Source organism: Archocentrus centrarchus, chromosome 14, assembly GCF_007364275.1.
Source record: "Archocentrus centrarchus isolate MPI-CPG fArcCen1 chromosome 14, fArcCen1, whole genome shotgun sequence".
NCBI lineage: Eukaryota > Metazoa > Chordata > Actinopteri > Cichliformes > Cichlidae > Archocentrus > Archocentrus centrarchus.
The window spans coordinates 30162626-30179700 of NC_044359.1; the positions used below are offsets into that span (position 1 = coordinate 30162626).

The following is a 17075-nucleotide window of genomic DNA, read 5'->3' on the forward strand; positions in this document are numbered from 1 at the left end:
TGGGAAAAAAGGCTTTTGTTTACTCTGCGCCCTCCTCATGGAATAGATTACAGAAAGATTGGAAACTGACAGAATTCATTTCACTGAGTGCCTTTAAATCGAGACTGCAGACTTTTGTGGCTGATTCCATAATTTGTACTTGTTTCACTTAATGTTTTAACATTTTAATTTTTTTATGTTTTTGAACATGTATTTTAACTATGTAATTTTTCTAACAGTGTTTTACTTATATTCTGTTGCTGCCTATCTTGGCCAGGACTCCCTTGAAAAAGAGATTCTTAATCTCAACGGGACCTTCCTGGTTAAATAAAGTTTAAATAAATAAAAAAAAAAATCTAGCTAGCGCTACAGAAGAGGAGTGAGTGTAAATGGAGTGAGGTGTCGTGGCAGGTATTTTCAAATTCTATCATCGAACACACAAACTGTGCAGTTTGTCACACAGTGTGTTAGCTAGCTAAAGGTCCTGCTGCTGTTTCCCAGAATATGAGAGAAGTTCACGCAGAGATGCATTAAGATGTAAGAAAGAGGAAAAAGGGAGGTTATGTTTAATTGTAAGGACTGCACAGTGACGTTTTTAACTCTGATATAAGATATGAAGTTATGTTTTTTTTTCATATTGTGAAACGTCCTGCAAAACTAACTGAGGTATACTAAACTGAAAGTACTGCAGTTTGGTGCAGGATAAAGTTAGTTTGCTGTACTGAGGTGAATTTACAGTAAATTTGGAATTTAATAATTCAGAAAGATTTGTGCTTCTTATTCTCGGGGGCTTCCATTAAACCAAAAATTTAAATGAACAGAGGACTTTGAATTTTTAGGTGGGTAACTATCAAAGGCCAAATGAAATGTAAGACAGAGCAGTACCGCAGTAACCCCCCACGCCCACCCTGAGCTAAAAAGCATTCTGTCTCAAGCAAAGGCATTTTACCAGGAAGGGACGTGAAGGCAGAGGACTGAATTACAAATTTACACAAGAAAATAAACAGATGGGGATGAGTAAGCCTGCATGAGGCAGATGAGGCACATCTAGTTTAAGAGGAAAAAGATTTCATCAGGCCTCAGGGAGATGGCTTATGAAGGCTCCCTTCATGAATACACAGACTTTATGTCTCAGTAACACAACAGGATGAAAAGGAAATGAGAGGTCTCTCCCATTTGATTAGATTCAGGCGTGAGGGTCCAGGACACAAAGGCTTTGTTCAGAAGTACTTTGAGAAATAAGAGAAGATGGGTTTTAAAGACAGTGTCCTTCACAATGTGCAGTGAGAGTTTTTATCACCGGTCCAAATAAAACATGCAATAATAGAAATGAATTATTCACTGTAATGATTCCTGCTCAGGAAGTGATTCTGAGCCAGAGGCCTTTTGCTGTTTCTTTTTTTTTTTTTTTCTTGCAATGCACGCTGGTCACCAGCAGAGGGAATTAAATGTCAGAATACATCTTGAAAATCACTGTTATTTCTCATGCGCAAGTTCTGCAGTGGGAGTGTGTGGCTGGTCCTCAGACAGCTTTGGACTGCGCGTCTACCTGCAGAGAGCATCTGTTATTAGATGGAGGGAGTGTGGAAAGCATGTGGTACAGCCGGACTGTGGGTTACTCATGCTTGCGCTGTTGTTGCTCCATCAGCCTTTGAAACGATGCAAAGTTAAAAGAGCTGAAGTGAAACCAAGTGTTAAAAACATTGAAAAGTGTCTACTGCAGTGACTGTCTGTACTCTTCATACTGTATATTTTGATCTCTGATGTTTTTCCCACATTTCAGCCAATCTGAATTCAACCAATGTGCCACATCATTCACGTTGAGTTTCCATAGACAGTTTTTTCATCTCAGACTATACAGATACAGGCACAGAGGGGGGGTAATGGTTCAAAGACTGGGGGGAATGCTGGTATTTGCATTTTCACACATCAAAACAAAAATAATTTAGATTAAAATGGAAGTTTCCTCACTGATTTTAACATTTACTTATATTTACTTATACTTGCACACAATTTGCACATATTAAATTGTGCCAATATAGAATTTGCACAATTTAAATGTGCAAATGTCATTCATGTTTGCCACATCTTAATTTGTCCTCCACATGTCCAGTTTCCTCAAATTTATTTAGGGACACACTGCACACCATGCTGAGATACACCAATGTCTGTCAAATTGTGTTATCGTTGGCATTTTTTTAATAAATTTCACTAAAGAAATGGGATGATGAAATTATGTGTTTTTGTGACAGGCATAATCTTTACTTTCATTAGGTTAAGAAATTTGTTTTAAGCACCTAATTCTGTGAATGACTCCAAGTGCATTCAACAGGCCTAATAACACCTTTTAAACCCCTCAAAGTTTTCTCCCTATTCTTAAATATGAGCAGCAGTCAACATTTAAAAACATACAGTAAATAGAGCACAATATATAGTGTAGATTAGGTGACCCCTTTTTAGGAGTGTAACACTAATCTACATCTGTATGGGTGTGGTTTGATTAGATTTGATGAACAATGTTCAAACAAACCCATAAACTCTAATCTGATTTGATTTGAATGCTGCTTCAAACCCTGATTGGGCCACTGAAGAACGAGATGTTGCCTTCATCCAACTGAGCTTTGCCACCTCCAAAGGAGCAGGAAGTACAAAGGTAAGGAGTGGGCGCTAAACTCTGGAACAAAATAATTAGCTCATGAGGGGAATCATGATTCATAGTAAGGAGATAAATGAGCAATATGTTTTCACAACCTTTTAGTACACTTCTCCTACTGTTCCAGGGCTTGTCACATGTTTGGCACAAGTGGGCCAAAGTCCAGCAAAACTCTGAGAGTGATTAAACTAAAGCAAGAAACTTAACTGCAAAACCAAGTCCAGAGTTTCTTTTAAAATATGACTTACTAAAAAAGAAAAACAGGCGAAATTTAAAGAACATCAGAATCCCTGATGGAGTCGGTTCCTTCCTAAGTGAGATCATCGTGCTACTACATCGATCTCAGTTAAGATCGGAGGACTGCATGTGACCTTCTGCACAAGATCATTTTATGTTCAGTAAACTGATGTTGCCATCTGTTCTAAATTGCACCTGAAATGATTATGACCTCAGCCAAAGTCGATTCAGAGGAACAAAAAAACAACTTATCTGAGTGGAAGATTAATGCTGTGCACATATTCTCTCTCTTAGAGACGCTGGACTCTGCACTCAGGTGGAGCAGTCCCTTGAACTTCTGAGATAAGATAGCCCAAGTGCATGAATAAAAGAGGTGTAAAATGCCATTACTTAAAATAAAAATGATCTATACACTTTTGATTTGACTTTCGTCCAGGAGTTTGTGCTGTATTTTGCATAGTGAGAACATTAAAATGGTGACAGTTCAACAATTTGAAAATAATGTTTCTCAGTTTAAAATTGGATGATTTCATAGAGGCACAAAAAGGTCTTCAAAGAAATCGCCAAATGTGCGAGCTTTCAGAGGTTCAAATTTAAGAAGCGCCAAACCCCACGACTTGAAGCTTCTAAATGGAAAGAAACCAAGAACCTGCCCTCCTATTTCCACCAAACTTCCAACTGGGAGATGCAAGTAGACCTCAAAAGCAACGCTCCTCTTCCCAGAAGTGGTGGCTGTGACCACACTCAACCCAGACATGATTCTCCTATCTAAATGTACAAAAAACATCTTGATAGTCAAACTCACTGTGCCCTGTTAGGCCCGACCATGCATTTCTGATGAATTGAAGGAAGCCAAGTACCAAGATCTGGCTGATGAGGCTCACTAAGCTGGTTAGGTTAAGGTTAAGGGTAAAAAAAAAAGCACTTGTGATGCTGAGACACCCGCTGAAGATACGGAAGGCTTCCCAAGTTAGCGAGCACTCTGGCCACCTCGCCGCCGGGCCACCACGAGTAGGTCACGCTGTCCAGTTACTTCCGCAGTTTCTGCTGGTAGCAAAACATCTCTGATGCTTACTTCATCAAAGAAATCCCAGAAATCCCTGTATGCAATGGATAAATTAAAAAAAAAAATCATTCTGTTCTTATTTACATTTTACCCAAAGTCTCAGCTTCAAAAATGTGGTTGTATACGTGTGTGGTAAGGAGCTTCTTTAAGGCAAAGCTAAACAGTATGTGACTCAGGAACGCTTTAGTATCAGTGCTTTGTGTCACACTTTGTGCTATTTTTTAATTTATAATTCAGGGTGATTTAACACTTCATTTTTTTTTTTCCAGTGCAGTTATAGTTTATGATATTATTAATAATCTACAGGTATCAATGTGCCCTGTGCCAATCTTTAACGCACCATTAAGCCTTTTATTGTGCTGTCGTTCAGTCTGCCTCTGTAACTACAGTCCACAGTAATCTGCTTCCTCTTGTGCTATTGCTTCATACTTCTCAGCTACATACCTGCTTATTCCACTAAGTGGGCATGCCACAGTAAATGTACATTACACTCCATCCTGTTACTACAATACAAAAATGATCCTTTGAGGTAGCGCCTCAAGAACTGAACTTTTTCAAACTCAGAATAAGCACATTTCACTGTAGGTTCATTACATTTTTTTTTTTCTATTTTGCAGGCCATGAATACATATTTTGTCCAGGGGGACAAAAGAGATGTGCTTTGACGCTGGCCCTACCCTCCGTGTCAGTCAGTGTGGAATCAGGATGTTGGGCAGAGGGGCAGGGCGCTGGGCCTGTTAAATATTGACAACAAGTGTAATAATTAACCTTCCACCAACTCCTAAACTCTTAAACTGGCTGCTCTGCCTCGCTGCCATTTCTTCGCTGTCATTGCTGACATATACATCAAACAAAAAATGTACCTCTGGTGCCGTTCGCTGTCAGTATCGCTGAGAGTGTGCCTTCGCCTGTCTTGGTCCCGTCTGCTGCATTTCTGCTCTTCTCGCCTGTAACTCCCTTCCTGCCCTTCCATGCGCTGGCTCTCTGCGTCACAGCACCCTGCCGCTCTTCAAACCTTTGGCCTCGCCTTGAAATCCGCTGGGCCGTGTTGAGTGTGAAGGTGAGTATAGCTTTTTTTTTTTTTTTGGTCATAATAACCGACAAAACGAACTGATAAGCAGGAAAGACCTGCCTTCATCTTTCTTATTTTTATATTTTGAGAACAACTAAATCCAGTTTAAGTGCTGAATCACTGGGGTTGATAAGATACGTCGTTTTCAAATTAATGCTGATGCATCTGACTGAAAGCAGTTGGTGGAGTGTGATTGATTGATTCAAAACAATTAAAACAAACCCAAGCACAAGCACAGGTGGTCTGAGGGAGCTGCTGATCTTTGAATTGCTTTATTGTTGTGTTTTTTTGTTTTTCTGTGCACAGTTTTACTGCAAGGCAAAGTCTACAGAGACGTAACCCTGCAACCTGAACAAGACAGGATGAGAAAGAAAAAAACTTACTACAAGACCTGAAAGTAACTTGATTAAAGTCAAACTGGGTAATCCAATGTTTTACATATATCATTATTACTTAGTAACAACTTAGTAATTATGAAGACTAATTTAAGCGTAAGCAGGAAATGCAGGGACGGCAGGTACACAGGTCAGACACACCCTTTTTACTCACACACTGAAAGCCCTCATGTTGACAGCTGCCATAAAATCTGTGTTATCTATACAGGCCTCAGCCCTTTGGCCATGCTGTTGGAGCAGCGTGAGCAATGATGCCGTTTACTTCAGGTTATAAAAACTGGGAGGAGGAAATTGCCAGGTCAAAGTCACCTGCGAGAGGAGGCTCCTCTCGTACTAAAGCAGGTGCCTCCGCATCCAAATGCTGAGTTCACCTCTGGACTTTCTTTTTGCTCCTTCTCGCCTCTCGAATAAACCGGAAGCCTGATCCAAAGACAGGTTTGTTCACCTGTTAGAGCAGCTCGTCTCTCTCAAACAGAGGAAAGCGACAGTTTGTCATCAGCAATGAGTCTTCTGGTGCTCGCTGGATGTAACAGCAACTCCATGTGGAAGCTGTGTCTGTTCCAGTGGAGGTGCTGTTACTTGCAGAGACTCACCAAAAACGACAAGGAGCCGCCACGCAGTGGCTTTTATTTTCCATTCAGGGTTTTGTGTTTGTGTGTGTGTGTCCTCTGGCCATTTTACTGCATCTCTTGCTGCGAGATCATGAAGACTGGTATGTATCTAAAGAGAGATGGGGCACAAGGTAATGACCTATGAATTGACAGCCAGTGATTTCCAGCCCCTGCCTGTCAGTTCTGTAGGCCACTGCTGCGTTTGTCCCTCTGAGCACGTGTTTTATCTCTCATGAACCTGCATTAATAAATAAACTGTTACTCTTTTTTTTTTGTGATTTTTAAACGAAAAACCAGCACTGCTGAAAAAAACCTTTAAAGTGAATAAAGCCTTAATATGTTGCTCTGTGAGTCTGTCATTTCGCACTGATGGTCTGGTAAAATCACAACCTATAAAAAAAAATGTTGCACCTCAAAGGGTGAAATAAGAAATGATGAGCTTACCTTGAAGGTGCGGGAATTGCACAAATATATCTTTAATCTACGAATTATTACAGGATGATGAAAGGAACAGCAAAGAGGAAGTAGCTTCAGTAGAAGTGCTGATCTGACACTAAACCACTGCAGAACCTGGCATGTCTTCAATGTCTGTAAAAGAAACGGGCAACAGGTAAACAATTAAAAAGAGCTGACATAAAGCAGCAATTTTCAGTGCTAAAACTAGTATAATGAATATATTTCAGAGTATATGATGTGACAGTGAGCTACGTAGCCACTTAATCAAAATACAGCCTCCAAACAAATCTGTTGTTCACAAAGTCATCCTTAAACAGTACTGACTGATAAAAGATCCTCACTTTTGAATGCAGTACAATTCACCACTTTAAATATGTCACGTGTTCATTGGACTGTTAAATGTTATAATGGATTAGTAATAAATAAAACATGCTGAATTCTTATCAGCTAGTTTGTGTGTTCATGTCAATCTGCCTTAATCTTTACAACACAAGACGACGCCAATAACACTGGCAGTGTGTTCCTCGTAATGCAGCGTGTGGCGGTGCAGGAGAAATATATTTTTTATTTATTTATTGAGCATGCAAAGATATATTTTTGTTTAATTTGACAGGTAAGCAACCATCAGCTCTGCCTGTTTTTATCAAGGGGTTACAATATAGTATTGCACAGATGAGACAGATGTGGGAAGATTCAAGAGCTTTATTGTTATTATGCAAGCGTAACAAACTACAGTTATACTAACTTCACATGCTGCGGAACATATTAAGAAACAGGCATATACGTAGACGCCGCATTGAGCGGGTCGGCCCGTTGCTGTGATACGTCAGCGCGTCCGCCATATTGGATGTGGCTGTAAATTAATACAAGTACAAGTAATACAACTACTACAAGTAAATGGACTGAACTTCAGAAGTCTACAAAGTTAGTTTCGTTAATTTCTTATTCACACATGCACTAATAGATACTGGGAAACAGATAGGCACCAAAAATAACATAAGTTTCTTTGATAATTATAAATGTTAAATACTCCATGAATGCTCCACGTATGTTAGGTGCAGGCATCAAACCAGCGTATGTATTTCTAATGTTTTTATGAGTGTTTACAGCTACCGATGTTTGTAACGCTGTTATTGTGATTATAAATGTCTACAATAACCAGATCCTGATATGTAGATATAACATCTGCAAGTTTATGAATTAATATATATATATATATATATATATATATATATATATATATATATATATATATATATATATATATATATATATATATATATATATATACATATATATATATATATATATATACATATATACATATATACATATATACATATACATATACATATATATATATATATATTCTGTGATTTTTATCAATTTAAGTATTAATGACAATCTTTAACACAAAAAATGAACAAAGTTTACAAATTAAAATAAGACACTGCAATAGACACTGATCTACTTCATTTTCTTTTAGCAATGAAACCGTATACTAAAATTATAGATCCATGTTTTGCTGCATACAATAAAATTTTATGATTAAAAGTAAAACAAAAAACAGCTATTTCCAACTTTTGTAAAGTGCTTTATAAATTACAATTATTATTATTGTTGTTATTGTTGTTGTTGTTGTTGTTATTATTATTATTAAGGGGCCAAGACGTACAAATGAGCAGACAGTGGGCAAACAGAAGGTTTGGACTATCAATCAGTCTTTATTTGTATCAGAGTTAGTTAGTTTGGGGCAAAGTTGTTAAGTAAGATTTTCATTGTTTGGACGCGGGACTACATCTGCAACGTCTGCAAATTCTGTTTTCAAAATGCTGTAATTGCCAAATAGAATAAAGAAAAAAAAATTGTTCACTCTTACCTGTGAAAGGTAAGCCCGTGTGATCCAGTTTCGACTGTAAAACGGTTTGAACAACTCCACCCAGCACACCACTGACGGCTCACTTGACCGCGGTCAGCACCAGAGTGACGCACCTCTGTTTATTTTTGCCACATCCAATATGGCGACAACGTTGACGTAGGATTCAACGCTCGGCGGGAGCGCGTCTCTTAAATTAGCATTTAAACAAAGAAATTGTAATTAAGCAGAGCGACAAAGCGTTTATATATCAGTTAGTCAAAACAAATTGAGAAACTAAGTAATTACTTGTAAACACATGTTTTATATTCAGCGAAAAAAGTAAAGCTACAAGAGGAAGCGCTGTAGTGAAACGGAAGATGACCGCTTCCTGTAGAGCGGAGAACGCGCCAATACGATTTTCCGGTTAGCGGAAAGAGCGCTTCAGCATGGCATCGCAAAGTAGCATGGCTAACGTTAACGGGGAAGAGACCGCGTCCCTAAACGGGGAGCCGGTCGTTAAGCGGCCGCGGGAGGCTGTCCCGCAGGAACACCCGCTCCGGACTCCGAAAGAGCCCCAGAACAAAGTGACTGTCGTGCTTGGAGCGCAGTGGGGAGACGAAGGAAAGGGCAAAGTGGTGGACCTACTCGCAATGGATGCGGATATTGTATGCAGGTGCCAGGTACAGAGCTACACTGCCACCTTTAACCCTTACACAGACCACTTCTTACACATTTATTATGCTTAAACTGTGTGATAAACTTAACGTGGGGGTCAGGTGAGCCTCGTTACCGTTAAGCTGCGTTAAATATTCGTGACCGATGTCAACAACCTTGGCTGACCTACCCGGATGTGGAACTGCTATGATGCTAACAAGGACGGCTAACAAAGTTTTGTCGTTTTTAATCTGATGTAGTGCTTCGGAGTTTATACCGAGTCAGACGGATGACCCCAACAGGCTGTGAATATAACATTATGTACCGCAATGACGCGCCTACGGAAAATACTAAAGCCACATAGTCCAGTGTTGTCTTACGCTGTAAGCAAGTTATGAATGTGTGTGTTGTTCGCAGGGAGGCAACAATGCAGGTCACACCGTGGTTGTGGACTCAGTGGAATACGACTTTCATCTGCTGCCCAGTGGGGTGCTCAACAAGAAGGCCACCTCTTTCATTGGTAGGGACGAGCCTTGAGTTTTATTTTGAAAGTCTGGAAGATGGCGGCATGTGATAAAGGTGCTAATAGAGCATTAATATATCACCCTTATCAGGGGAACATCAGACCTATGCAGGCAGTCTTATCAGTCCCTCTGTTTTCAAGTTTCAAGGACATGACCCAGATTTTGTTCTAATAAGGCTGGACTACATAATTAAATAGACCTTTAAGCCAATACAGTTTTACAGCCACATGAATCAAACTATTTCTTGTCTGCTGTTGCACTTAAATAGCTCAATAGCAAAAATATTCTTCTTTTTCATGTCATGCTTTTAATAGCTTTTTTCCACTAGGCTACTGTAAAAACAGGAAATGAGGCGAGAGGATGCACTCAGATGCTATCCAAACAAAAGCTGAGGGAAAACATGAGCAGTTTGTTTCCCACACTGGAACATTGGATGCAAAAGTGCATGAGAGGATTCAATACGAGGCTTGTTGAAAGTTTAATTTTCATGTTGCAGGAAACGGTGTGGTGATACACCTGCCAGGTCTGTTTGAGGAGGCAGAAAAGAATCTGCATAAAGGCAAAGGTAAAGTGTCACAGCGTCCATTATCAAAAGATTTTATTTCTTTATTTTCCACAAGGTTCTTTGCCAGTAAAACTGTGATATTTAAAAAAAAAAAGTAAGACCCCTCCATATCTTTGTTTTTGGAAGAATATTTGCTTATTTTGGATTTGATGTCAGCTGCATGTTTCAGAACCATTGAGACAGTGTTGTGTAATAATATCAAAAACAACTCTGTGGAATATTTCACAACCATTCAGATTAAGCAGTAATACTTTTGGCTGTTAAAAAAACACTCCCCAGGCTATTCAAATGAATTGTTCAACACTCATTTCACATTTGTCAGTGTAAAAATTGCATCGATTGTGGCACATAATACTAAAAAATGATGACAATCAAGAGGAATGTCCACATACAGGCGACAGAGCTGTAAACTAATATCAAACCCTTCTAAAAACTGTTGCTAGTTTGTAAAACAGATTATTTGTGGCATCCACAAATACAAGTTAATGCAAGTCATGCAGATTTAAAAAAACAAACATCCAGAGGCGAGGCCGTCGGTATACAGTTGAAAAGGCCAGTATCTGTGATGGCATGGGTAACTCACACCATTAATGCTGAATAAGATCAGCAGGTTTTGGAGCAGCGCATGCGACCCTAAAGGTGACGTGTTTTTCAGGAAAAACCTTCGTGTAATACAGCATAGCATTATCAACGCATATGCTGCACGTATTCCAGCAGCATGGCTCTGTAGTAAGAGGCCTGGAGCTAAACTGGCTTACCCACAATCCAGATATGAAAACATGTGGAGCATGTTTTCATATCTGGATATATATATATATATATATATATGAGAAAAAGGTTTCAAATTGTTAGGCAGCTTATCAGTCAAGAATGGGAAAACATTTTGTTTTCCAAAAATCCAGCAGTCGGTCTCCTCAGTTCCCCAAAGTTTATAGTTTGTTGATAAAAGAAGAACTGAAGGAACAAAGTGGTAAACCTGCTTTTTTTCCCGCCACTTTCTCTCATTTTCAGCATTTAATGTTATCTTTTTACTACTTTGTATTCTTCTTGTATTTTTTCAAATAAATGTACATTATTAATAATACAGAAAAAAGAGAAAAAGAAGTGTAATGAAAGTAATGAAAACATTGCAACATGTGGATTGTTGTATCCCATGCAGGATTACAAGGATGGGAGGAAAGATTAAAGATTTCAGATCGCGCCCACATTGGTGAGTAAGCGCGTTCTCGCTTAAGTTTCAAACAAGACACGAGTACCCTTATTGACAGTCCTCTCTTTCCTCCTGTAGTGTTCAACTTCCATCAAGCTGCTGATGGAATCCAGGAGCAGCAGAGGCAGCAGCAAGAAGGGAAAAAGTAAATCTTATTAGTTTAATAGGGTTGTGAATAACATTCAGTATAACAGTGTTAAAGACTGGGAGTGATTTGTGTTAATATTTTCTAATAGACTTTGTTGTTTTTATTTGTGCTTCAGTTTAGGGACCACTAAGAAAGGCATCGGTCCTGCCTACTCCTCAAAAGCCGCCCGGAATGGTCTGCGGATCTGTGACCTCGTCTCAGATTTCAAAGTTTTTGAGGAGAAGTAAGGACTTTTTTTTATTATTTTTTTAATTTAAGCAACTTTGAATCATATATTTTTCAGATGGTGACAATAATGCAGTTTACAGAATATTTAATGTCAAAAACATCATTTGTATTTGGCTGCCTGTGATGAGCAGGTTATTTTGAAATTCTAGTTTTCTCTCTGTAAGTGAGATAAACAAATTTCTAAAAATACCTGTTTGAGTTTAGCAGTACATATGGACATATATATAACAATATATGAAGTGTCATAATGCATTACTCCAGTTACTCAGTTTGTATAATCTCCTACCAGCAGGTGGCAGCACTCACTATGGAAAACCCCTGGAACTGCTGCCGCCCTGCTTTTATGGAAACCTCATGTAACAGAGTCTTTCTTGCCTGTGTAACATGTTACAACATTGATGTGTAGAAGCACATCTGCATAAAGATGGACTCCCCATAAACTTCCATTAACATGTCAGTAATCAGCTCTGTCTGTCCTCTTCGTGTTTTGCAGGTTTCGCATGTTGGCGGAACATTTTCACACCATGTATCCAAACCTTAATGTCGACATCGACGGTGAGCTGGAACAGCTGAAGGTGAGGTCTGCTTATCACATATAGATGCTTCATTGTATTTTATGTCTCAGGTACTTGGTATTGATATTGGCCTCGCATCACAGCAGGAAGATCTCAGGTGTAAAGGTTAATGATTCCTGAATTTCATTTAGCATTTAGCTGCTTAAGTTTTTAGGGTTCTTATTTCCACTGTATTCATAGTAGATGACTCATAGCAGAAAAACACAAGTGGTTCTACTGACATTAGCAGTGGCTGATCTGTTGTGTAGCCTTGGTGAGGTTCTGCGCTGAGGCCCAGTATAAGATAAATGAGGATTATTTTGAATCATGCAAAGCCACTTTAGTCGAGTTCAAGAATAAACACATGGAACTGACAGTGAACATAATAGATCCCTTTTAATTCTACTGGCTCCATAGTGTGGTGGTTTACACATTGGCCTAACAAGTAAAAGATCCCTGATTTGATCCCAGTAGGGGATGCGTTCCTTTGGGGGTGCGTCGGGAAGGGCATCTGGTGTCAAACGCTGCCGCTGCCAAATTAAACATGTGGAGTTACCTGCTGTGGTGATCGCTTGTAATCCCAAAAGTAGCTTTTAGTAACCTAAATGCCTGCTATTAAAAGTGCCTGTATTCCACATGTATGAACATCCAGCAAACATTTTGACATTGAATAACTGTCGGTCGGCAGTCTTTTCTCAACCTCTAGTTCTGGTTGAAAAATGAGTCCAAAATGAAGGTCGAACCGCCGTCACAGACGTCGTCACATCATCGGTTCGAGTTATGTTTTCAACGTTGCCCGCACGTCCTTTTTAGACGTTGTAGTGTGAGAAAGTTTGTGCTCAAGAATTATTTTCTGCAATCTGTTTATCAGTTAAAAATGAAATAAATTAAAAAGGTTTATCGATAAATGTAAATACTAACAAAAACCTCACCTTGAGGGTGGCTCGAACCCGCGACCGCTTTCTTTTAAATCCTCATCCGTTGTTTTAAAAAACAAATATAAACGCCTTTGTTTCCTTCTTTGCAGTGATCAGATCTATAGTTCTCTATTCTGCGTGCAGTTGTCAGCATTGGTCCATCTGTGGTTCTGTACCGCAGCCACTTTGGATCAGGGAGACGATGTTGGGGCTTCAACCGTGTTTGAACTTGCATGTGTCTGAGAAAAATAGGAAACTATTATTTTCAGTGACAGCACTAAAGTGATTTGTTTACTACGGTAGATGAGTCTTATAGATTTTCAGCAAGTAATTTGTTTTTGTGTGTGTGTGTGTGTGTGTGTGTGTGTGTGTGTGTGTGTTGCTGTTCGCTCAGGGATATGCAGAGAGACTGCGTCCTCTGGTCACTGACGGAGTGTACTTCATGCACAAAGCTCTTACTGGACCCAGTAAGAAAATCCTGGTGGAGGGAGCCAATGCTGCTCTCCTGGATATTGACTTTGGTGAGCAACAAGGTGTTTTTAACATTTTAATTGAGAAGACAGACGTGTTTATTGCTTCCTCGTGTTAACAGATGTTTCTCTGTTCAGGGACTTATCCTTTCGTGACATCTTCTAACTGCACTGTTGGAGGTGTATGCACCGGTCTCGGGGTGCCTCCATCCTACGTTGGCCGAGTGTACGGCGTCGTCAAGGCATACACCACCCGGGTGGGCGTTGGTGCATTCCCAACAGAGCAGGATAATGTGAGTAAATAGACACAGGTCAGGTTTGAATAGTGTTTTTTAAAGATCCTAGTTACATCCCACGTTTGCTACTGCAGTTTCTACTTTGTGTCCAACTTGGACTCATCAATAAATCTTCATATTGTAACTGTTTTCCCTCGACTGTCTTTTCCTCTTTGCTGTAACATCGTCGTTATCATCAGTTGCTCAGCCTCTGTGGTTAGAGACATGCTTGTGGCCAGACATAGGTCAGTTCAGTTCTCCCAGATTGCAGGGAATACCCAATATTGTAGACTGCAGGATAGTGGAGTGTGGTTGCACTGGGAATCTCCATGCAGGGTTTTACTAGAGAACAACATGTGTTTATCTGACTTTCCCTACAAAGGTATTAAAGCAAGTAGAATTGGTGTGATTACCACTAGAAATCATGAAATATGCTTGTTATTTAATTGTTTTTTTCTCTGTTGCTTTTTCTCTTTGTCCTTAGCTGACTTTGTGTGTATCTTGGTTGCTGTGCAGGACATTGGGGATCTGTTACAGGGCAGAGGCAGAGAGTTTGGTGTAACAACGGGCAGGAGAAGGCGTTGTGGTTGGCTGGACCTGATTTTGGTCAGATATGCCCACATGGTCAATGGCTTCTCTGCGTAAGGAACATTCCAACGATTTCAGAATATTTTCCCCGCTGGCTGATGTAATTCCTGGCATCATTGCGATTTTTAGGAATAAGCTCCACCACACACTCTTTCTGTTGTGATCAACGCTGAAATCCTTTTGCAGAATTGCCCTGACGAAGCTGGATATTTTGGACACACTGCCAGAGATTAAAGTGGGCGTGGCCTATAAGGTTAATGGACAACTTCTACCAAGTTTCCCAGGTAGGGCATGGCAGAATGTTAAAAATCTTAAATGTTACCTGCAGTGTTACAACAACGTAAAAAGATGTTCAGAGCAGTGCTATGAAGAGCACATCCTTATACATTTGAGATGATCATGTGACATTTTTAAGTCTTAATTGTTTTATAGCCGGTCAGTTCTCCAGATTGCTGTGAGTTGTTTAAAATTTGCAGTGGACAGAAGTCTAGAAAAACGACTCCAGCCAGACAAGCACAGTAATGTTTGTGATTCCTGGCTTCTCACAGGATTTGAACCGCGCTCTCCGAGGTGACGACGATCTGTGGTGGCCTTTAGCGGGCTAGAAAACCACAAAAAGATGCTGCAGCAATCTTATTTTCTCCTCAGACAACCAGAACAACAATATGCTGAAAAGTCAATATAGTGTTTTTTTTTTTTCTTTTTCTTCTTGTCAGAGATGCAGAGAAACATGTTGCCTACTCCAGCTTTAATGCCAGAAATATAATTACTGAAAAAGAATCTGGTTACATGAAAATGAGGAAACATTTGTCCAGGTTCTTTATTTTACACGGGTCAGCTGTTCCCAGCAGGAAGTGCAACATCCTGAGTTTGTCAAAATCTATTTGAAAGCACGTTTATCTTCTTCAGCTCTCTGTTTGTACTGATGGAACTAATTGAATTGTTAAGCTAATGAACAGGAAGGTTCCCTGAAGCTGCACCCAAACAGTATATTATTATTTCTCCTCCTTACTACATTTTTGTGGGCAGTGTGCCGGATTTTAAAATTTTTTTTTATTCTAATTTTGTAAGCCGTACTCTTCTCCAAATGTTGCTTCTATTGTAGCAAACATGGATGTTTTGACACAAGTGAAAGTGGACTACGAGACGTTGCCCGGCTGGTGCTGCAGCACAGAGACAGCTCGGAGTTACGAGGAGCTGCCGGCGCAGGCACAAAATTACATTCGGTTCATCGAGGACTTTCTGCAAGTGCCAGGTTTGTAAAGAGATACTCGACTTTAATGGGGGGGAAACTGCAGCCAAACTCTCTGTACGCTTTGCCAAAACCTGCCAATCACATTTGGTCTTTGCATTTTCTCATTTCAGTGAAGTGGGTTGGAGTCGGCAAGTCCAGGGAAAGCATCATCAAACTGTTTTGATCCCGCCTCTGCAGTCGTCGGCGCCAGCTCAGATGATACCTTCAGGTTTTCACAGGTTTACCAGAAGAGTTTAAAATGCAGAGGATTACTTGACCAGCAATGGTACCTGTGAAAACTTTAGTTGCTGCTTGTTCATCACATCCACAATTCTTCAGATGTAATTTATGCATTCCACTAATTCTAGAAATTAATCAGGGTTTTGGTGTTTTTATTTTTATTTTTTTTAAAGCTGGTACAAACAAGCCAATAGTTTTTGCAGTTGTTACACAGTATATTTTTAACATTCGAGGCTAATGTAGTCTATTTGACATCTCTTACCATGCAGTTATTTTTTTACATGTAGAGCCACTGATGAACAGGTGTGGAAGCCTTTTGTATTTAAGGGTCATTTCCAGCCCTTAGAGGGAGAACCATGTTGTGATTGTGAACTTTTCTACTGAACAATTTTAGAAAACCTTTAAGAGTCGGTCTCATTTATTATGTTTGTAACATACTCTTCCTCCTGATTTTTGGATTGGACATATTGCTTTAAAGCTATCTTTAAAAAAAAAAATAAAAAAGACATAAATCACACTAAGGAATTTTCACATCTACACGCAACTTTGTGTTCACATGTAGGTCCATCATGCCAGTGCTGTATAGTGCTTACTGAACCTGCTATTAAAAAAAAAAAAAAAATCAATGAAAGGAAACCCAAATATAAATGATTCTGCTTCTTTTTAAAAAGGAAAATCTAGTAAATGTTTTCCTGTGAAACCCTGAGTACATGTTTTATTCTAAAACTTGCCCCGTGACAGATCCTGGTGCTCCTGATGATTTTAGCAGACTGACAGAAGAAAGGAAGCGCGCAGTGTTTCAGCACCTTCATACATTTTTCAGCCCTGAAATATTTTTCTCTCAATCTTTCTTCCTTTTCACTCTCCTCGGTTACGTTGACTTCCTCTGGAGTTTAAAAGCTTTTCAGGACGTTGGAGGTATTAGATTAAAGTGTAAAGTGGATTCTTTTACCAATCGATAAGCGGTGTAACGGCGTACCGGGCTTCCCAGATATTCTCACTTTCTAATGGGCTACAGGCCCCGAACGGCCACACAGGTGTTCTCAGCTACTCCAAGCTGACTCGATCTCACGTTGATGATGGGTTTTGTTTTGGTGGGAAATTAAATGATTAATGTGTGCCAACAGCCAAGATTGATGCA

The 17075-nt window shown here is 39.6% G+C and overlaps 1 protein-coding gene across 2 annotated transcripts; it reads left to right on the forward strand.

The window, feature by feature from the left end:
• The first annotated feature begins 8732 nt into the window (after positions 1–8732).
• On the forward strand, positions 8733–16576 carry adssl (adenylosuccinate synthase, like). Of its 2 annotated transcripts, XM_030746663.1 has the most exons (14): positions 8733–9007; positions 9399–9501; positions 10002–10070; positions 11230–11280; positions 11359–11425; positions 11544–11651; positions 12150–12231; positions 13522–13648; positions 13736–13890; positions 14389–14513; positions 14647–14744; positions 15566–15715; positions 15826–15911; positions 15988–16576. In XM_030746663.1, exons 1-13 carry the CDS (start codon positions 8774–8776, stop codon positions 15876–15878), a joined length of 1422 nt encoding a protein of 473 aa, XP_030602523.1. In that variant the 5' UTR covers positions 8733–8773; the 3' UTR covers positions 15879–15911; positions 15988–16576. The 2 variants fall into 2 exon arrangements, with proteins under 2 accessions (XP_030602523.1, XP_030602522.1); XM_030746662.1 differs by having other exon boundaries at positions 15826–16576.
• The last annotated feature ends 499 nt before the right edge of the window (positions 16577–17075 follow it).